The following is a 23,372-nucleotide window of genomic DNA, read 5'->3' as shown; positions in this document are numbered from 1 at the left end:
GGATTTGTTTTTTCTTTTCTGTACGGATAGAAAGCTACTGTCCATTCATGTTGTAATTGCATCTAGGTGAGTGACACTTTCTGAGGTAATGGTCAGTGTGGTCAAAACAAGAAACAATTACCATTAGAAGGGCACACTTAAAGAATACATGTGTGTGCTTATGGGTGGAAATCTTCAATTTCTGATGAAAGGTACCACTACTACAGAATGCAAAGGCTTACATGTAAATAGGGTACAGGACTATACAATGCAATGTTTAAAATGTTACAGCTCAGCATTCAATCTTAATTTAGGCATTGGCACATATATATGTAGTTCTAAAATGTGTTGTAATCATATTAGTGTACACCTGTGTAGCTGTGCCCTGAACATGTTACCAATATACTAGGTAAGGGTATTAAAGTGACAGATGTGAATTGGGGTGGGTTCTGATGAAACAGTGACTTCCTGTCTGAATGAACTAAATACTGACAATCTGGAATCCGTAAATAAGCTAGAAACCTTTTCGGACACATTTATGAAGATTGTGGTTCAGGACAGTGCAACATGGCACCTTGCTGCCCTGCAAATTGTGACTGAGAAAGGGCAGGAATGTACCATATGTATCCAACACAGTGCATTCCTGTCCTTTCTCCTTGCACTGGCATTATATTGGCAGCCTAGTGCCAATGCCGGCACACTTGCATCAGAGGCTTTTCCCTCTTTTTATGTGTGCTTCAGAATGTAGCACACATAGAAAGAGGAAAACACGAGGAGATATAAATATGCTTCTCCTTGTTACGCCTCACCTGGGAAGGCATAATTTTATAATGGATTCCTAGGTTTAAAAGTCCTTGTAAATCTGGGATTGCGTCAAAAAATATGGGCATTGCTCTGGAACACCCACCACAGTGCCCATGGATTGCCTCCCCTGCTTAGGATAAAGCCAAGCCTTGATTTGCACTGCATTGAATCACTCCAGCTGTAGGAAGCCATTCAAAACCATGCAAAGGGGCTTTGCGTGGCTTCATAAATCTGACTTAGAGGATTGTGTCACCACTTTGCCTGGTACAAATATGAAGTAAGCCTCTCATGAACATGCCCCTTAATCTATAGGTCTCGCTGCCATCTGTTCCTCGGGTCAACACTTCAATACAGTTCACTGAGGACACCTGTCTCATGCTGTGACAGGAAATAGGCCCAGGCCTCACAATAAAAGTAGCCCCCTTTAATGATTTAATAAGCTAAAAAAGTGGGCATTATGTGAAATTGGGCTGTTCTAAACTTGCACAATTGTGCCCCATAAGTGATAAGTGCAAGGTATGGGAGACTGCATGGGTTTGTGCTTCCTGCAGACAATATTTGCATTACTATCAGGGAAGTCAACAGGCACAACTGGTCCAGCAGAGCATAAACCAGTCATAAAAACTTAATCACACTGACATTTCGAACAAGCTCATCAGGCACTGTCTGATTGCCCATAGTACAGTCTGACCTTGAAGGACACTCTCTGTAGTCCTGAACTTTTCATCTGCAAATAAGAGATTTCAGGTTTCTTAGTCTAATTAGTTTAATAGAAGCAAAACAAGGCTACAGACCCAGAATGAATCAGAATATCACACAGAAGTCCAGGAGTGTAAACAGTGTCCATAAAGACCTGATGGAGGTGGTCATTCTATCTTCTTCAAATCACTACAACATTCTGATTTAAATAACCAGCTAAAAAAGAAGAGTTTCAATGATACTACAGAGGTGGGATGTCAGGGTGATTTCTCAAGTAACAGCTGCAGGTCTCCAAAGGTAGGTTGAAAACCATGTGGTACATTAATTGAGCAAACTTTGTTCTTGTCATAACATTTCTTCAAATCCTCCTCTTACTCTGTTAGGCAAGTAGAATTATTGTAGATGGTTGTAATTTGGTGGTTTATGGAATCTTACCTGTGGAAATCGATACAAGCCGAGCACCCGTGCCATGACGATTGAAGACGATGACCCAGCATCGCCAATGATGCCCACAAGTGGCAGGTTCTTCTGGCAGCGGAAGTTTGGTGCTGGGTGCTTTTTTCCTGCCAGCATCCACAAGGTGCCCTCGAGGGACCGCTGCCTCATTCTGCAGGAGTCATAGATCTGGAAACCCAGGGTGACATTGGGCAAGAGGAAGGGGTTCCTATTGATCTCCTCAACAGCGAATATCATAGCCTGGAGCGCCTGGTAATTCTCTGTGCGGAAGCTGGAGAACAAACAGAGAATACAATGAAGGAATTTTATACATCTTGCATAATTAAATTAATTAATTAATTGTGGGTTTCTAACGCGCTAGAATCGACTCCCGAAGGAGTATCTCTGCACAATAGACCACTGGGGAACCCGGCTTTCCCTGTGAGATGGTCCCTAGTGGGTATCTCCAAGGTGAAACCAGGCATCCCCGGCGTATGTGAGGGGGCATTGTGGAGATGAGGCAAGCTAATGCCCAGAGTTGCCAAGTGTGATCCTTGGTTAGAGTAGGTATCGAGGTGAGAATTATCAAGTCCGCTGACCCTGGTCCATGGCCCTGCCGCGTCGGGAATTGAACCCTGGTCCTGGGCCGTTCTCTGCTCACGGGTCTGCCACCTCTAACCAGTGAGCCACACCACTCCACATACAGTGCAAAAGAAGTCTTCCAGTGATCAGTCACCAAAAACCATCAAGCAAATGTCCTCCTGGCCAGGCTCAGGGGATGACCTTGTCAGCCGTGCCCAGTTTTGTGAAAAAACTGGACTATTTCAAATGTAACTCCTTTACAGATTGTCAAAAATTAGAAGAATTTATGTCCATTCTTGCTTATTCAATTTTTATAAGAGTGAGTGTTGTTATTAGCTCTGCATTTCATCATAGAGCACCACTTGATACCAAGGTCATTTATGCTCAAGATGAACATGAGTTTAAACCTATAAGCTGTCCTCCTCAACAGAGGTTGATTCACTGAGCAATAAGGGACTTCGCTTTGTGCACGTACCCTTCAATGAGATGTAGAGCTCACATCCACGACCAGCCCATACACACCCTGAAAATGGTAGATGTGGGTGATGCCCTACAGACACCTCTTATGATTGACCTGGGACCGCATCAGGTGCACTTTGTGTGATATTACAAGTACGTTTTGAAGATAAACAAAAGACCAAGGAACACTGACCTTGTGATGTGCCCTGCCCCATGGGCTTGAGGAAGGTCGCCCCTATCTCTATCAGAAGCTATTGGAAACTCCTCCAAGCCTTGTGCTGCTCAGTTGCATATTTACCACTCCCAGCCAATGATCCTCATCTAATACATGTATCACGCTCCTGATACTGCTCTGTTGATACCTGCTACTATAAACATGAATATTCCAATGTTTCAACAAGGGTCTCTCTGCGGAAGTCACTGTCCTGCAGTATATCAGTGTTATCTTCCGGCGTCCCAGGATCTGACGGACAGACTTCAATGACCTCAAAATCAGGCAGCCTGACATTCGTGAGCTTAAATAAAAGTTCTTGCCTCGTTAAACAGCATTTGAAACACTGATTACCAGTCAATGCTAGAACTGAATTGAAGCATGTCTAGTGCGCATTGTATCGCTAATGCAATATTCGTCAATAAATTGTTATTATCACATCTTTCATAACATTTTATTCTGCAAAACATTTATTACCAAACAAAAAATCCTAAAATATATATATTACTTGTGTCTAATTTCTTTGGGAAACTAAGTTGAATGTGTTTTGCGTTTACCTGGAAGAAAAGTAGGCAGAAAAAGCCAGCTTCACATTATGGGGCACATTAGGATGGCTGGCGGACTTCCCGTCGTACAGAGGGACCAACGTCATAAGGGCGGGGGTCCCGTGTCCGCTATTAGGATGCGCCCACCACTGTGGCGGGCACATCAAGCATTCTTGACATTGTGGCAGGCGGTGCAAACAGCATGCCCGCCACAATGCCAGGAAGGCATGTTGTGCACTTCCATGCACAACATGGCAGGCACCGTGCAGTGCCTGCCATGTTGTGCATGGAACTGCTGGGGATACCATAGGTGCACCCCCACCCCTCCCGGAGTCCCTGGGGGCCCGCAACGGGCCCCCCAAGCAGACTCTGCATGCCACAGTGGCGGGCGCATCAAGCATTCCTGAATTGTGGCGGGCGGTGCACACAGCACCGCCTGCCACAATGCAAGGAAGGCATGTTGTGCACTTCCATGCACAACATGGCAGGCACCGCGCGATGCCTGCCATTTTGTGCATGGAACTGCTTGGAGTACCATAGGTACCCCCCATGTTCACCACCCACCCCCCCGGAGTCCCTGGGGGCCCGCAACGAGCCCCCCAAGCCGTCTCTGCATGCCTTTCCGTGGCGGCAATGCCGCCACAGAAAGGCATTCCTAAAAGCACATTGTAATACGGCTGGCGATGTCAAAACCACAACGCCACCATATTGCAGCCTTTTCCGCCCGGTCGCAAGTCGACCAGGGCGGAAATACGCCAGACGGCCTTTCCGTCCGCTGGGGACCCCCCAGCCATAATAATATGACTGGGGGTCTTTTGTACAGGGATGGCGGGCGGATTGCCCCCGCCGGGCTGGCGGTGACTACCGCCGGCCTGGCATGGGCAATCCGCCCGCCATCCTAATGGGGCCCTATGCTTCCACTGGTACCCTACGGTCAGCATCTTGACATCTGATGATTAAGCGCCCCCTCACCTTGCAGAAAGCCAGCAGATGCTTGTTGGGAGGGATTGTCCTAAACTATGGAATCCTGCCATTCCCAACCGAGAGCCGAACCAAGCCACCTCCACACCAGGAAACAACTCAACACAGCCTTTCAAGAAACTGCTTGTTGTAACTCTTCTGTCCTTGATCCACAAAAGAAACAAGCATTGGCAATGCCAATTGGTCTCAGCATATTGAGTTTAGTGATGTAGTTGCTATTCTAAATATACTGGTATACTGTGTTTAGTATCAGAAGAATAAGTTTGCAGGTTAGCAATGACTTCTGAAGTAGCAGAATAGTAAAGCAGCAGTTTTAGTAGTAAAGCAGTTACAGCAGGAGCAATAGAGAAGTGATAGCAGTTAACATTAGAGCATTGCTAGTAGTGTTAGCAGAACAGCAGTATGAGCAAAGTTAGTATGATGGCAGTGTCAGCAGATTAGGCAGTTTAGCAATAACAGTAATATAAGAAGAACAAACACAATTTCAGCAGGAGAATAGTAATAGGAGTAAGATCACAGAGGTAACAGTGGGACAGTATTGTGAGCAGCATTATTAGAGTATAACTGCACTAATAGGAGTGACAGTATGCGCTTTATAAGTTCGTATTCAATTCAATTCAATTTTGAAAATAATGGCACCGTTTTGATGGAAGGAATAATCAATCAAAATAATTGGAAATAAGCAGAAAATCAGCAGGGAACTATTTTGTCTTCGTAATATTACAAGAAAGAACTTACTGGGTGGCACATCTTTCAAACATTATGGAGCGGATGCATAGCTTCAGTCGAAACTTTTAGGAGAGTTTTGTGTAAAGCTCATTTTTATGGCAGAACTCCAAAACAGAAAAAAACATGCATGTTGTTCACTGGAAGAGGTAAAAAGCTACAGGTAGCCTATTTTAAATTGCCCAACATCCTACTTGGGCTCTGGCGGGAGTACCGGAACTTTTGACACTCTGTAAGCTGCACAACGTAGATATATGTGAGACTGGTGAAAAAAACAGAATCTGAGAAACACATGATGACACATAGACCACATTATGGCAGGTGCGCTCACTATGGAAATTGCCATGGATCAAAAGAATGGACACAGATGAAGCAGCTATAATTGCATTAGCCATGAGGGAAAGTAGGAGTGCTGGGATGAGGTGAGGAGGACCCCAAAATATAGCAGCAATTCAGAGCCTTTTATGGTGTTATTTTGAGAACCCATATTTTCCCACTATCTTCTTTTGTGGAATTGGAAAAAAGCGGCCTCGAAGAAACACCCGACGTGAGCGCCCTTTGTGCATGAGTGTCTCATTCGTTATGCTGTGAGCCACGGTGTGCAATGCAATAGGTCTCGTATTTACGCGATTTTGAGTTATTGGCATTGTTAATGACAATGCCTTTCATTTATGTTTTGGTTTTTAAAACATAAATAAAAGGCATTGTCATTTACAGTGCCAAGAGCTTAAACTATCTGAAATGCGAGACCTATTGCATTGAAAATGCTTGTTTCATTTAGTTACAGCACTCCCTAAGAGTGCATTTGCTTGCAGACAGTCTCCCTCCAATCTTTCAATGCCAAACTGCACCAGCTCTATGTTGTTGCCTGCCCCCTTCACTACCAGTATTATTGGTTGCCCCTTTCAACATCCTGCCCCATTCGGTATTATTGCTTTACCCCATACCACAATTCCAGTGTTATTGCTTGCCCCCTACAACACTCCATTACCAGCAGGAAAAAAAAGCATTGGCAAACCTAATAGGTCATACTTGCTTCAGAGGTATTTGCTTAGTGTTTTGCTTAGCTGTGTAGCATTGTAGCTACTGTGCAGCACTGCAGATAATAAAGAAACAAGGGAGAAATAAAAAACAAAAGAAGCATGGGGCAGAGCGAAGCACAGAGAGCTATTGCATAGATGTGTCCCATATTTTGTATTTAGCACAGAGTCCGAGGTCCAACTCTCTGCCCAGTGGGCAATGAGGTGCAGAGGGAGGGTGTGACTTAAGGGTGGGGATTAAAATACAGGACAGGTGTGCAGTTTGTAAGGGCATGGAATTCGAAGGAAAGATGTGTGAGGAAGGACGCTAGAAGGGAAGGGTATTTAAAAGGAGGTGCGCGTGCCAAAGGTGCCAAAGACGGGTAGTTTTGGAAAGGGGTTACTGCAGAAAGGCACCTAAGGAGGAAATGTAAAAGAGGTAATTGAGGAGAGGGGGCGTCTTTTGTTACTGTTGTAAAGTGTAAATGTGTCCGAGTCCGCCAAAGCAAAAACCCAAGACATGTGGTGCAAGGGAGAAATAAAAAAAAATAAAAGAGGCTGGGGCAAAGCGAAGTACAGAGAGCTATGATGGGGGTGGAAGAGAGTAATGACGGAGATGGACAGAATAAGAGGGAGAGAGGGAAAGAAGGAGAGGTGAGAGATGGACAGCGAGAGGGGGGAGGGACAGAGAGAGAGAGACCGGGAGAGAGGAGCGGGACTGAAGGGCTTATAAGGGGAGTGAGTGAGGAAGGGAGAGTTGGAAGAGAGGGGGTTCGGGTAAGCCAGCAAGGCTGTATATTCGGAGACCCCCTTGTGCATAGTTTCGTCTCTTCTTCTGTGTCCCAGTCTGAGCTTCTAACTTGCTGCATCTGCAGCAATTCCACGAATTTCACAAAATCACCTAGGATGACGTATAGACCACTAAGCGAATCCTAGATCCCCCTAAGTGCTTCACCTCTACATTTGCCCTTACCAATTGTCCAGAGAAGGGGAATCTAACCTGCGCATTCACATTTCAAACATGGGGTCAGGCTGTGGCGGGACCAAAACAGGGCAGTGGGAAACATCGGCCTTGTAGAGCAAGCACTGCACTGCCGATGTCTGTGAAACATTGGCCGGCTATGCGTTGCTGTCTGGTGAAAACCATAACTTGTGTGAATTCTACAGTCCCCCTTGTGCATAGTAATGATGAATGCAAAAGCTATGATAGTTCTTGGTTAAAAACATGTATGTTAAATATTTTATAATATAGCATATTTGTGCACTGCTTTTTTAATTCTCTCTCCATTTCCTTCTCGATACAAAGATGGCAGCTTGAAGTTAGACAGTCACGGCGGCTTTCCTGCCCTGCAGGACTGACGGCCTCCCGGAACCGGAGAGCTCTGATTTGTGTAATAAAATGATTGTGGGGTGAGGCTGGGGAATTAAGGCGGCTCCTTTGTACCCACTCGCTGCGGCATGGCTCGCACTCCAGGGAGCCTGCCTTGTTGATCACAATGGTGGAGCGGGGAGATAAGTCTGGACAGCAGTTATTAAAGCGGTACGGCAAGTCCCACAATGCATTGTGAGCTGGGCTTGTCTAAAGTAATCACCCGGATAGTGGTGATGTGTGGGTGCCACCAATAAAGGACATGGGCTTACTTCCAGAAGGTAACATCCCGGAAACAACATAGCCCCAAAGCAGCAGCGGTCATTCATTACTTCCTGTTTATGCTCGTGCAAGACTTTTGGCGCATGCGTACGATATAAGGGACCGTGCGCATGTTATTGCGCACTACTTTAAAAACAAGCATTTGCAATGCAATGCAGCTTGCATTTACGCGAGAAATATTGCATTACAAATGAGATAGCGGCCATCTAAAAAGTCAAGAACAGGAGTAGAGTGAGTTGATGGGGGGTTGAGAACTGACGAACTGCAGGAGGGGGAGGGGTGGGGACAGAGGGCATAAAATAATGTTTCAGTAAAGGGGCCAATAGCCTCGGATGTGCACAAATTATGCCGTGGCCGTCAGGAGGAGGGATCAATCAGAAGGCAGCATTTAAAAGTTAAGCCAATGAAAACATAGACGGCAAGTGGGGGGAGCTTTCCCCCACAATACTGAATACAGCATCTCTCTGACGAGACAGCGCATGCGCTGCCTAAGTCCGAGACCTAAAAATGCAGGACAACGGTGTTCACGTCTCCCTGCTGGACTCTTGTTTCCCATGTGTGCTGGGATTGCAATTTTGTCTTCTGTTTACTTCTGTTCTCTGAACTTACTATAAGATGGCATCCAGCATCTTACACATTTTCCAGCCTGTCAAAGCTTGGAGCAAGCCTTCAGGCACCTGTGCAGTAGTGCATGTAAGGAGTCTGGCTGGCTGTCATTGATATTGTGAGTGTCTTTCAGACTGACCATTGCTCAGCCTTTCATTCTACTTTTGAAAAGAATTGGGATGGGGCTCTGATGAGAGTTCTGGAGGTGTGTTACAGTACAAAATGTGATAGTATCACAACGCCATGTAAAGAACTAAGGAATGCAACTAGCTTTGTAAAATACCTGTGGAACGCTGACATTTAGTGGAAAGGGCAATATGGGCAAAATAATACACAACATTATTTTAGATATTTAATAACGTTTCATGCATATGGAATCCTTGGCTGATATAAACATTGCCAGAAATCAGATGTAGCATTTTAAAATAGACAAAATGCATCTTAAAAAATGGTCAAGCAATACCAACTTGTTTACTGTGTTCTAAATGTTGCAGGAAAAACAACTTCTACTAAATATAGAAATTGTTAATAAACTATTTTGCTCTTCATTTGTGTCTCATTTAATTTATTGAAGATTTTAGACCAAGAAAATAACTTAATTTCCTAAACTAATAAGTTTTTATTTAGAGCCTAATGTTACACAACAGTGTTTGCAAGCACTTCCAGTCTCAGGCAAAATACCAAAAGGTACCAGGAAATAAAACAGGTTGCTCAGAATCTCAGACCAGAAGAAGCAATTATTAGAACTCTCATCTGGTGGATTCTCAGCCCTCATTTCGTCCACTAAACCACATGTACCAGCTTAAAATCCCACACTTAGCTGCCTAGTGGACTGAGCCAGGTGCGAATGATTTTGGGTACAATTTTCAGAGAAAGTAAGTATCAAGCCGGAAACCAAGTGGTATGATTAGTACCACGATTAGTTATCTGAGAAAGTGGGTGCAGTTTCCATTTGTTCTAAAACTGTATGTCCCTGTATTTGATTTACTAAATAAGACAGCTTTCTCAGCAAAAGGACAGGTAGGTGAAAGAAGAGAAGAAAGGGCAAATATAGGAAACGAGGAGGAAAGAAAGCAGTGTTGTCGAAGAAAAGAATGATAATGATAAGCATTAAAGGTGATACATGAGAAAAAAGAGGTCAAAGGGTAAGTAAAAGAGCATGGGAGCTGAGGAGAAGAAAATAGAAATATATAGGAGATCGAGTAAAGGAGGAAAGAGGCAGGACGGCGAGAAAAAGGCTGAAGAGTTTACAAAGGAAACGATGTAAAGAAAGAGCTGGGAAAAGGAGCAACAGATTAAATAGGAAAGAAAATGAAAAAAGATAGGGACAATAAATAATGGAAAAACAGATAGAAGAAACAGAAAGGGGTGAAGAGAAATGGAGGAGAAAGACATGGGGTAACGAGGTTCAGTCTAGAAAAAGAAAGGGAGGAAAAAATCAGAATGGCAAAGAAAAAAAGGAAGATAAAGATGTGAGAGAAAGGGGGAATAGAGGATATAGGAACTGGTGGGAAGACATAAGGGTGAAATGGAGAAGAGAGGAAACAAAAAAAGTGAGGGTTGAATATACAAACAAGAATAAAAATGTGAAAGGGAGCATATGATATTGAGTGAAAAAAGCAGATAAGAAAAAGCTAAATTAGAGAGGGTGGGGAAGGTGAAATTGAGCAGATATAAGGACGTTAGAGAGAACGTTTGGAAAGAGAAGAAGAGAGAGAGAAGGACGAAATAAGACAATGTATACATGTTAAAGAGGAAGGAGTAATGAAAGATAGAGAGGGCAGGTAGAACGGATTGGGAGGAAGACATGTAGAATTAGAAGGAAGTTTATAATAATAATCCATATCTGTAAAGCTCAAACATATCACCCTTAACGTTTCAGATTGGGAGATTAAGTGGCTATTGACCAGAGTCACATAGTGCTGAGCTGAGCTGCCGCCGGCGATTGAACATTCTGGAGTCAGCCATTCTGTCCACTGCGCCACACCTCTACCTTATAGGAGCACAAGGATGAATAGTTAGAGAGAGAGAAAAGATGAAAAGAAAAACATAGCAAAGGAAAGGAAGCAGAGGGAAAAAAGGAAAAATAAAAAAATATAACTAACAGAGGAAGGGAGATGCAGGGTGAGAGGGAAAATGGAGTAGAGAGTGAAATAGGCGAATGTGATGAGTGAATGGAGAGAGGGATTGAGATATGGAGAATAGACAAATGAGGAACTCAGAGACCTGTGGTCAGGGGCTTGGCGGTCAATCGTGCAGCAGGTAGAAGGCTCTGATGGCGTAAAAAAGGGGAACACAAAACAGGATTGCATTACAGTACCTCTGGCAGGTGACCGGTGCAGGTGTCACAGTGAAGCTGGCTTGCTGGAATTCCACGTCATCATGAAGGGGGAAGATCCCACCTAGAATAAGGTCTCCGTCTCTGAATAGACCGGTCACCTCATTGATGGGAAGTCGACATGCCCGGTCCATCATTTGAGCAAAGTACGCCGGCAGAACAAAGTGTATCAAGACACAGAGCGAGATCTGAGAGAGGGACCGCTCCATGGGCCTTCCTGTGGTCATGGACTCCTCGGTCCAGGTGGCCACAGTGGCCTCAGCCCAGAGCCGGTGCAGCCATTATAAGAGCGAAAAATTGGTCCAAGCAGAGATAAATCAAGTGTGGACACCAGAGTTCCTTCCCTCTGAAGAATTACTACTGGTGCTGATGCTGTGGTTGGACAATTAGAAAACTATTACTGCAAATATTTGCTGCAGATCTTTGGATTTCTGTTGGTCTACTCACTTCAAGAAGTCATTAGCCCATGGATGATTACAGGCTGGCCACTATAGCTACCACACTAGTACGGAATGGGCAAGCTCAATGTCCCTGGCACTACTCCAACACTGTACATGCCTATACAATATGGTAAGGTAGGACAAACCATGAAATTAGTGTTTCTAACTAGCCCTGTAAACTACACTTTAGAAAGCGGGGACAGAGGATGTACAGATGTTATCTGAACATCAGACTTGCTGTTTAGAAAGCGGGGACAGAGGATATACAGATGTTATCTGAACATCAGACTTGCTGTTTAAAGTGTGAGGAGGAGCAGAATTTCAGCCTGGGCTTCCCCTCTTGCAAGCTGAGTGCCTTCACTCTCTGTCAGCTGGGGACCTAGAACCAGGTCTGGGTCAGCCAGCGAGTAATGTAGCAAGTTCCAGGCTTTATATACTTAGCCTGGCCTTTGTGTGGGAGGGGTGAGATGAGAGGAGAAGAGTAATTCACTTTAAGTGCATAATTAGGGAATACCTTAATTTCTTTCCTTGCTATTATCAGAAGTTCACCTGGGAAAACACTCTCTGACTAGGATACAGGCTTTAGAGGTTTGTTTTCTTCTTCTAATATGCCCCCCAGTCTACGTGATGTTTTTCACTGTGTAGGATGTAACACACTTCAGCAGGTTGGGAGTATGCTTCTATACTTTACTTCAGTGTTTCAGAAGCTGGTCACCACTGACCCTGTTTCCTCACTCATACCCAACTGCAATGTCTCATTATTCAATAAAATCTGTCTTCTAAAATTAATATTCACTATCAGCGTGATCCACTACATAGTCTAGGTCCCGAATATGTAGTTCTCCTGATAATATGTCATAAAGAACTGAGGGGTGATTTACGAGTTCTGGCGCATCTCTGCAAATCATCAGGGATGTGCCAGAACAGATGCGACAAGCAATTCCCTCCAAGCGCCACCACAAATGTATCACATTTACAATGCGGCGCACCATGGAGGAAGGATAGGGCGATGAGTGTCGCATCCTGTGGCTTAAGGGCGACGCATTGCTGGAGTTGTGACGCCAATGCGATGCAGCTCCAGCAATGATCAGGGGCGCCCTATGCCTAACATGCTGCGTCACTCCTTACACCTGCTTCAAGCAGGCACAGGGTATTGATGCAGCATGGACGTAAAACTGCCTCAGTGAAATCTTGTAGATTTCACTGCTTCACTTTTACGAGGCATTCCTCCGACGGTACACCCACCAGGCGCAGGGCCTTACAACGTGACCTAGATGCATCACGTTGTAAATAAGGCGCAAAGTGGCGCATGGTTTACGCTGCCACTGCGTCACAGAAGTGACGCAACAGCGGCATAAATGTGGCACATGGGGCTTGTAAATCTGCCCCTGAGTTTCTAATACCATTTCTGGCAGCCATTTCAACTGTATTTAGACATAGGACGGACATTTGCGAAATGACCTTTGGAAAACATTGCTCCCTCTTTCACCATCAGTAAACAGGTGGAAGAGTTATTTAAGAAAAATACTATGGGCTAGATGTAGGTAATTGTAAATTACCGATTCAAAAATACCGAATTTTACAGATTCGGTATTTTCGATTCGGTAATTGCTATGTAGATAAATAATCGGTAAAAATTACCGAATCGTTAGGATTCGGTAATTAGCGAATCGGTATTTACCGATTCGGTAATTGCCATTCATTCCTAGAGGAATGGGCCTAGAGGCCCATAGGAATGAATGGCAATTACTGAATCGGTAAATACCGATTCGGTAAAATAGTGAAAGAGTCAAGGGTGGCAGGGTGTCACTTTGACACCCTGTTGCACCCCTGATTAGTGCTTGTGTGCACATGTGGCACACATACATGCCCTAAGGGCATGTATGTCTGCCACATGGCACAGTTGCAAATGCATTGATTTGCATTTTCTAAGGTATTCCTTATTTACCACCAACTAATAGTTGGTGGTAAATAACGAATCCTTAAAGCACATGAGCACTGTTTAACCTGTTGGCTGCTAAGGCAATTCCCCTCCTGTGCTGCAGATCCATGATTATCATGGTTTCATGACAAGCTCAGCTCGTCATAAGCACAGCTCAACCGTGCCTCATCAGCGAAGGGGTTAAAGTGCTTCCTACATCTCATTTACCGATTCGGTAAATACCGATTCGGTAAATGATGATTCGGTAAATACCGATTCGGTAAATGATGATTCGGTAAATACCGAATCGGTAAATACCGATTCGTTATTCACTGAATCGGTAAATTTGCCCCCTATATAGGAAAAGCCTATTACCGGCCGGTAACGGCCGATTTCGGCCGTTACCGACCGGTAATGGCCTTCCTACATCTGGCCCTATGTGATGTGCAGAAGTAAAGGTTAGACACTTGGTGGGCTTTAAGTGGGATGATAATAGGGGCGTGGCTTGGTAACCATAACTAGGAGACCTTTCCAATAGGCGTCAGCCTAGATATTGAAGTGTGCTGCTCAAACTATGTAAACCGAAGTTTCCCGGTTTTCTTTCATTGCCGCCAGGCTTTTCACACAGTAACAGACAAGCCCCTAAAACAAGTCTAGCCTATTGGCTTTGCAATGCTAGTTAGCAGTTGCAGAAACATTAGTATTTCAATCACTCCTATTCTTCCCTTAACACCACTTTCCTCTTCAATTTCACTGTTAGACCCTTATGGCATTTTCTCTGTACATCTTTCTAACATCTTCCACCTGCATACCTCTCATATCCTCTCTTTCCACAACAGTAACCTTGTAAGAAAAGGGACTGCCCACCTCTAAGAAATAATAGCATTTCTTGTGAGGATGAACCTTAAAGTCACTAAATTAACCTAATATGGTACAGAACAGATAATATGTAAGGTATGTATGCAGTACAAAAACAGTAATAAAGTCAAAATGCAAACAAATTAAATAAATCCCACACCGAAGTAGAAAAACAGTGTAGAGTGTAATAAACAAAATGACACCAAATTGAGAGAAGTCCAACATAGGGAATCAGATGCATGAATTTTTAAAGTTTTAAGTAGAAATGCCACCAAAAATTCAATCCCATTAAAATGCTAGTCTCTGGTTGCGGTAGACCGGGACGTAGGCCTAATTTCAAGCTGAAAGTGATGGTACTCAGGCATCAAAGATTTTAACTTTTGATTTACTCTTTTAAGTACCATTCAAACTCAGGAGTACACTTTTAATGCCCCCAAGGTCCTTAGGGGAGGCCCTTAGAGACTATTGGGATGGCAAAGTATCTGCATGGTAATGGACATGTGCCCCTTTCCTAGGTGCCCAACAGTATTGATATTTGGATTCCTAATGGTAGTTTTTGTTGTCATAGTTATAGGCAAACACGGATCATGTGTATGTGCCATGACACACACCTGTCTCATGGATTGCATGTTGTTGGACTGGGAGGGTCACCCAAAGCGCTACCATCATAGTGTTGGAGAGCTACCGCCATTACCACAAGTGAAGCAGCACAAGGCCGGTGGTTGTAGCATACCGTGTAGTGATCAGTAGGAGTGAACACATTCTTTTTAACCTGTGACACTGGAGTGAGGTCTACAAGCTCACTCACTTTTTAAAGTTCTGCTACTGTGTTCTGAACTCACACTTTGGCTACATCAGTTAGATGTGAAGTGCTGTGCAGTGCAGGATTGGAGACTGCTCTGATTTTATCTCTGCCTGGGAAGGGTAGATTACAAGGATAGAGCAGTGTTGTGCAGTGAGTGCACATATAGGGTGTATCTGTCATTTGCAGCCGCAGTCCTGGAGCCCCCTGCCGATGAATTTTTCTTCCCTATGGAAGCTGATCAGCTCTCTCAAATAACTTTGGACCATTTCCCTCTGCTAGACCTAGAAACACTAGGATCCTTGATTCTACAAGTAAAATCAGGCTCCCCTTGCGATCCCGCACCTCCACGCACAATGACGGCAGCCAGCCAAGTTATTCTCCCCACCCTGCTGGATCTGCTCAATATCTCCTTAACCGCAGGTAGTGTTCCGCCCACTTGGAAACAAGCTATGGTGAGAGCACTTCTGAAAAAGCCTAACCTGGACCCTACTAATCTCAATAGTTACCGCCCCATTTCCCTGCTACCCTGGGTGAGCAAAATCTTGGAGAAACATATAAACCACCATCTAACAATGTTGCTCGAAAACAACCATCTACTTGATGCTTCTCAGACTGGATTTCGCCCCAAACATGGAACGGAAACGGCCTTGTTGGCCGTGACGGAGGAAACTAGGCGGATCTTAGATCGAGGAGGATCAGTGGCAGTCAACCTCCTCGATCTAAGTGCAGCATTTGACACGGTAAACCATAAAACTCTGCTTTACCGACTCGCCAATCTGGGAATATCAGGAAACGCTCTAGCCTGGCTCAAATCCTTTTTGAGCGAAAGAACATTCCAAGTCTTTGACAGAGACTCTATCTCCTCAAGTAAGCCTCTGGATTGTGGGGTACCGCAAGGATCGTCATTAAGTCCTGCCCTATTCAATGTGTACATGAGACCACTAGCTGAGATCGTTCACCCATACAGTATTAAGATCATTACTTATGCGGACGACACTCAGCTGGTGGTCTCTCTTGCACAAAATAATTGCGAACCAACGCAGACCAACTTAATGGACTGCATGGAAGAGATCAAAAACTGGATGACAGCATCGTCCCTTAAACTTAACGGGACAAGCCCGAGCTTATGTTACTCGGTCCGCCAGCACTCCCTACCATCGACCTCTTATGGCCCACTAGCCTGGGCACTCCACCCACCCCGAAAGATAACATAAAAAGTCTTGGAGTTTGGCTGGACAAATCCTTGACCCTTAACACTCAAGCAACCAAGACATCTGCGATTTGTTTTGGCATCATCAGAAGGTTAAAGAAATTTTTTTCTCTCCTACCGTTTGAAGCCAAACAAGTGGTAATACAAGGCTTAATTCAATCCCGACTGGATTTTAGTAATGCCCTGTACTTAGGGGCACCGCAATATGTATTACAAAAACTCCAGCGAATTCAGAATTGTGCCGCACGCATGCTGCTCCAGCTCCCATGTAGAGCGTCAGTAGAACCCGGGTTGAGGACCTTACATTGGCTACCTGTCAGGGAACAAATCAAATTCAAAGCCATGTGCATCTCCCACCAAGCCTTCTGGAAAACTGGACCAAAGATCAACCATTTTCTGCTCTCCTCCTACCATCCAAACAAACAACTCCATTCCACTAACGCATTTCTGGCCATAGCTCCTCGGATTAGGAGATCAAGGGCTGGAGGCAGGTCCTTTACCCACAATGCCGTCAAAATCTGGAACTTGCTCCCTTTATACCTGAGATCCAATCCTAACATGTTATCCTTCCGCAAGCAGCTCAAAACATTTTTCTTTACTAAAGAAAAATAAACTCCTAAGTAACTGCACCATGAGGCACTATCTTCTTCTTTCCCAGCGCTTGGACGCTCGAGGGCAGCAGTCGCGCTCTACAAAACTCCTTTTCATTTAATTTAATTTCATTTCATGTGTACCAATAAGGAGTACAGTACATGAAGAGTATAGTAGTGCGCTGTGCACACAGGGTGAATGTGTGTGTTGATAGCATGTGTGCCTGCAAGTTGCAACACAGAAAGGCTACAGTGCTGAGCAATACATGCAGATTTAATGCTTTTTGCTGAATGTATGTGTTTCTGTGGTGGCACAACACATGGAGGTAACAGTGGTGGATAGTGTGTGGGTGCTGAGTATGTACACTGAGTGCAAGTATGCTGGTAATGGTACATTAAATGGAGGACTCTGGGTTCTATTTTGGGAGGCCCAAGCCTTCTTGATGAACATATGAGGAGGAAGAGGATTTCCCGCGGACAGATTTGTATAGTGCTGCATTCATGTGAGCTGGATGAAACACACTAGAGGAGGGAGATTGAGGCTCCCTTGTATACCTCTTAGGGTGCTTTTTGACTCAGTTAGAGATCACAAGGAAGGGGCCTAGACACATCTCAAGAAGGAGATAGAGCTGTGAGGGGAAACATGAAGAGTGTTGCTTGGAGCCTGAGATTAAACTTTTCATGCATATCAGTGTGTCTGACATCCAGGTGTGAACTTTATGTTCTGTGTTGTGCGCCTATCAGCTTTAGAGTCTCTCCTGTTGCGACATGTGAATTTTCAAGAGGAATTATACATACTTCAAAATAAACAGAACCCTAAGGTAAAACTTCAAAGTCCCAGACCCGAATGCACATTTGTTGCCTTGAATTGGACTAGAAGAAACAGTGGTTGAGACCCAAAACCGTTCTTCTGCAAGCAGCCAGATGTTCGAGGAGGGGAATCTCAAGACTTCTGCCTGTGATTAGGAGTAGAGGCCAAGGCCTGCTAGTCTCTCTGCCGGGTGAGCGGACATCACCCAGGGAAACTAAGAGCACCTGCTCTGGAGCCTGGAGAGGACCTACACATGTCTTCTTCACAAGACCAGTGTTCCATGTGAGGGAGTGGAGAGTTCTGGAGGGAACAAGGTCCAAAAAGAGTCCTCTTGAAAGGACTCCTGGTGCGAGGTGTGAGTAGATGGCTGCTGCTCTGATCGGGTCATTGACCATGTGCAGAATTGTTTCATTGACCCCCATATGCCAGGAGCAGATGCCGTGAAGATAGCCATATAAAGATTGCGGTGCAGTAAGGGAGGAAGCCTATGCAGCACCATTAAAGACTGTCCTGCAGAAAAGGGCTGAAGCCTGTACAACCCCATATGCCTGGAGAAGTGGTTTGTTAGTGCTAAGACCACCCACAGTATATTGTGAGCTTTATAAAATTATTTAATTAATTCATTTCATTCATTCAGGAATCATTGTGCCATGTGGGCCAGGCAGGAGCACAAGAACTGGGGAGTATGGACACTTACTCTGCAGGAGGAGCAGGAAAAAAGTTCTGATCACTGCTGTAGCACAACCACAAAGGCTCAGAAAGAGTCTGTGCCTGCTGAGTACTGCCACGAGCCTCGCTTGCATCCATTTCTTCTGAGCAGGACCAGAGCTGTTGAGAGTGTCCACTGACGGGGCACCCTCCAAGACGCTGCACTCTTTCTCTCTGTAAGAGTGAGTAAGACTTGTGATGGGCCTCCTGGGCACTGGGGAACTCAATGCTAAGAGTGCTGCTGCAGTAAGTCACTTTTGATTGTAATTGATGAGTCAGAGTGGACTCTTGAGTTAATAGCATACCAGATGGCATTCCTTGGATGCAGCCACCAGTGAATGGGTGATAACCTCAATCAAGTTGAAAGAGTAACTTATCAAAAAACCACTAATGCCCCAACCTCAACTGGGAAATGTGTTATTTTCTGTGAATGACATAACTTACCTTTGCATGAGTAGAGTTAGAAATAAAATACTTATTTTGTTTTAAAAATACGTATTTGGCTGGATATTATTGAATTGCTGCTGCTGCGCCCTGTTTCAATTATGAGTCATGTTCACTAATCTGTAACCACACCTCATCCCCAAAGGGGGGGCGTTAATTACTGTTATTGACCCCAACGGATTTAAAATGCAATCTACACTCTGCACTGTAGTCCCTTATTAGGCAATGGCCATCTTTCATTGTCCATGCTTCTAATCGTACAAATCAAGGTCTGGTGCTATACCCTCTGGTATAGCATTTCACAATGCTGACGGATTCGTGATTGGATAGATCTGTGGTGTAGAGCTTAGTTCAAGACTCAAAACAGATCCTCATTCTTTGCTGCCATCCAGAGTACTTCCATAATATTGCCCTGTGATTAATTGCTGTCTCCAGTGAACAGATTACAAGTGGACATCCACTTTGCTGGGAGTGCAAAGTTGCTACTGTCTCCTAGTCAGTCACATACTACGGCTACTGATCAGATGGGTGCTAAAGTAGCCAAACGGGTGGTGAAGTCCACCATTTTACATTCCCACTAGCCACCAGTCCTGCTCATGGTGATCATGATGAACATCAGCTCACCCTGTAGAATAACCATGCACTGTAGTGACTATCACAATCTACTTACTGTTCTCCAATTTTCACCTGTTTGCATCTGGCATGCCCAATAATGTAAGCAGTATTTGTGCTGCACTGCACTAGTACTTGTTGTTGGCTTCTCCTGCCCCTTGGTCAAGCACTAAAGATTGTGTACACCTCTTGGAAAGCAGCCCTCTCTGAAGGGTCACCCCTATCTTTTTGCCTTCCTCCTCCTATTTTCCTCATCTTGTTTTTGCTGGCTTTGGGACTCAGGGCACTTTACCACTGATAACCAGTGCTAAAGTGCATGTACTCTCTCCCTACAACATGGAAGCATTGGCTCATTCCCAATTGGCATATTCAATTTACTTAAAAGTCCCTAGTAAAGTGCACTACATGTGCCCAGGGCCTGTAGAATAAATACTACTAGTGGGCCTGCAGCACTGATTGTGCCACCCACGTAAGTATCCCCTTAACCATGACTCAAACCTGCCTCTGCAGAGCATGCGTGTGCAGTTGGACATTGCCGTGTCGACTTGGTACGTAACAAAATTGGTTTGTAAACTGTGCACTGCTGGTTAAATCAAAGTTTAGATTGGGTACCGTGCTCCTGGGAATACTCCCCGCTCAGGAGTATATTCGAAATAACATGGATAGCACTGGCGCAACACGTGCGAGAGTGGCTCCTAGGGCACTGGTTGTGGGCTGAAATGTTCAGCAAAGTTTGTCAATAAAGTTTGTCAATAAAGTTTTTCAAATACAAGGATAGTAAAACACTTTGTGTGTTGTTCCTTTTCAAATGTTTTTATTCATGCTTTCAAATTTCTTCTTCATTTTTATGATAAATATCATAAAAACGAAGAAGAAATTTGAGCTTTTGCTCAGCCGGCCCTGCTTGGGTCTCCTGTATTCGGCCTGCACTCCATCGAGGGCAGCCTGGACTTTTAACTTTGGCCCAGTTTAGCTTAACCATATAACTCTTTAAGCAAGTTTTGTCTCTAAGTACTTGCATTTATTCTTGAAAAATTAATATCTTGACTTCTACTGGATTAATTTGATTCATTTTAGGATTTAAATATTTATAGCTTCATAATGTATTTTTCTAACCTCGTGTGGAGTCTTTTTCTAGTGTATGGGTTATTGCACAAATATTTTACACAGTACCTTCTAAATTAGGCATGTCTGCTCTGTGCCAAGCTATCAGAGCAGAGAATAATTTAGGTTGTGTTGTGACTTGCCCGTACTAGCATTGCTGTCCCTATTTGGACATGGGTGCATACTTCTGCCAACTAGAGACCCAATTTCAAACAACAGCAGTCATTTTATTAATATTTCTAGAGTTCCGGTCATTTAATGACATTTGGTATTTCCATATTGTCATCAAGCCCGAGATGCTGATCCCCATATCACCCTTGAACCTGACAACTACCCTCGTACCAGAGACTCTTACTTTTAACATATGACCAGGCCGATCCCACCCAAGCACAAGCTTCAGCTCTATTTCTTCCATAAACTATCAAACAATCTCTGCCACTAACTCACCAGCTTGGGTAACTGTTCTGTGATGCTACTGCGTCTTTATGGAAAAAAAGCGATGACATTTTCTCTGGCGCTAATTCATTAAAAACGGGTGCCAAAGACCATCTATGTAGCTGCTCTATCTCTGGATGTTCTCTTGCCTGTTCTACTGTATTTGTCCCTTTTAGGCTCAGTCAGGTGCCATTACACCATCCTGCATATCTAGTTCAGTTACTCAATGTTTTGGTGATGAGGAAGGCCACAACCTAATTTACCAAACCTTTTAGTGAAAGTGGTACTACCTTGTGCTTTTTCCCTAGTGCCTTGCATTTGGAAACATTACATTAGTTCTCAGCTGATGTTTACATAACTATTAATTCTAAATTACCACTTCTAAAATACCGAATCATACCGATTCGGTATTTAAGAAGTGGTAAATTAGAAGGGGGGAAATGTAGGTATTTCAGATTCGGTAAATACCGAATCGGTAAAGCCCATTGATTCCTATTGGCATTGCAGCCCATAGGAATCAATGGTCATTACCAAATCGGTATTTACCGATTCGGTAAATACCGATTTTTGCAAGGGTGCAGGGGGTGTCACTTTGACACCCTCTAGCACCCTGAATTCAGGCACGTGTGCCATGTGGCACACAGACACGCCCTAAGGGCATGTCTGTGTGTCACATGGCACTGGTGTGCATGCACACATGTGCATGCACACCTGTATTCGGTATTTTACCACCCAATAGGATTGGGTGGTAAAATACTGATTCTTAAAGCCCTGTGGCACTCTGACTTGTGCCAGCTATATCTGCATTTACAGAATCGGTATTTTACCGAGTCTGTATTTACCGATTCGGTAATTTTACCGAATCAGTAAATACAGAATCGGTAAAATACCGATTCTGTAAATGCATGCCCTACATCTGGAAACCGTAATACCGATCGGAAACGGCCGAATTCGGCCGTTTCCGACCGGTATTAGGGCACCTACATCGGGCCCTAAATGAGGAAAATAGGTCCAGGAAATAGGCTCTTCATGTTTATTGTTTTTTTTTTACCAAATAAGATGAAAATAATCACAATATGCATCACTCTACTATACTATAGCACTCTATACCACTACTCTACTCTGCACCACTATACCCTGCTCTGCACCAATCTATTCTACACCACTGCACTCTACGCAACTCTACTCTACTCTGCTCTATTCTACTCTACATCACAGCACTCTATGCACTGCACTCTAAGCCACTCACTCTTCACCACTCCACAACAACCCTAAACTCTCTAACCAGTTTCAACAACATCAACAACCTGACTGTCAACCAAAGAAAGACCAAGGTGGTCATTTTCTGGACATATCGTCGGAAGATGAACACACAATGTCTAATGGGCAATCTACAAATCCACAAGGTGGATTCATACAATTACTTAGGAGTCTGGCTGACAGAGAGGGCCAAGGAAAGGCCCGTCTGAAACAATTGAGCTCAAAGGCCAGCAAGGTCACACACCTATCAAAACAATTAAGCAAACCACTTGATTAGCCTGTTTGCTGGCCCAATACTAACTGTCCTGAAAGCCAAACTACTACAAGCCCTTAGCGATGGCCACCTGGCATTCCCCAGGCTACTTGATGCTGCCCTGAACTCAGCCCAAGTCAAGGCATACATAGCCGTGCTCCACATCCCATGGTCAGCAAGGCTAACACTGGAGCTAGGCCTAGCTAGGCCAGATATGACATGCCAGGGGGAGATTATAAATTTATACTTAAGGATACTAAGGGTCTGATCCACTCTTTGAAATACCATCTGAGAACAATCTTTGACGGGTCTGGCACGGCCTGGTACATCAGCCTAAGAAAAGCGCTTAAAACACTGAAGATCAATGAAGACAGTATTCCACGGCTAGACATCCCCCTGAATGCTTGGAAAAAATCTCTCTGATCGAGCACCCACCTAGACCCTCTGAATAACTCCTACAAAGTAGGCAAAGCACAACCTTACCTAAGTGTGGCTCTCACTCCACTGGCCCAACGTAAAATATTCTACATGAGGCTAACAATACTAGGAATTGCCGACTTCTACCCTGCACTGGCCCATAGGGGGGAATCTACAAACTGCAGACTATGCCCCTATGTAAGGGAATGCTGGCTGCATCTCCTATGTTGCTGCCCGAACTTTAAAAATGATTGTTGGGGACTCCTGCGTCCAATCTGTCTCACGAATGGAATAAAGACTTGCAGAAGAGCGTCAGCCCGATGCCTTTCTATTACCGACACAACAACACTAGCAAGATTGGCAAAATTCATTCATCAAATCAGGATCGATCTAAAAGCAGCTAATGAAAGCTACAAAAATCTGGCGAAGGGCGCTGCACACCCGGAAAAAGCTGGTTCAGTGGTCCTAA

General features: G+C 44.3%; 1 protein-coding gene across 1 annotated transcript in view; it reads right to left on the bottom strand.

Annotated features, from left to right (window-relative positions):
- Nucleotides 1-11,262, bottom strand: part of LOC147678515 (extracellular calcium-sensing receptor-like) — an 83,462-nt gene extending 72,200 nt beyond the window's left edge. Inside the window, exons 1-2 of the mRNA XM_086945662.1 lie at nt 11,018-11,262; nt 1,918-2,209 (exon numbers count right to left, since the gene is read on the bottom strand). Coding sequence (XP_086801788.1) covers nt 1,918-2,209; nt 11,018-11,262 — 537 coding nt within the window. The remainder of the gene's footprint in view (nt 1-1,917; nt 2,210-11,017) is intronic.
- Nucleotides 11,263-23,372: the final 12,110 nt, after the last annotated feature.

The sequence above is a fragment of the Lissotriton vulgaris genome, chromosome 12 (assembly GCF_964263255.1).
Source record: "Lissotriton vulgaris chromosome 12, aLisVul1.2, whole genome shotgun sequence".
NCBI lineage: Eukaryota > Metazoa > Chordata > Amphibia > Caudata > Salamandridae > Lissotriton > Lissotriton vulgaris.
This window is presented reverse-complemented; position numbering and strand designations above follow the sequence as displayed.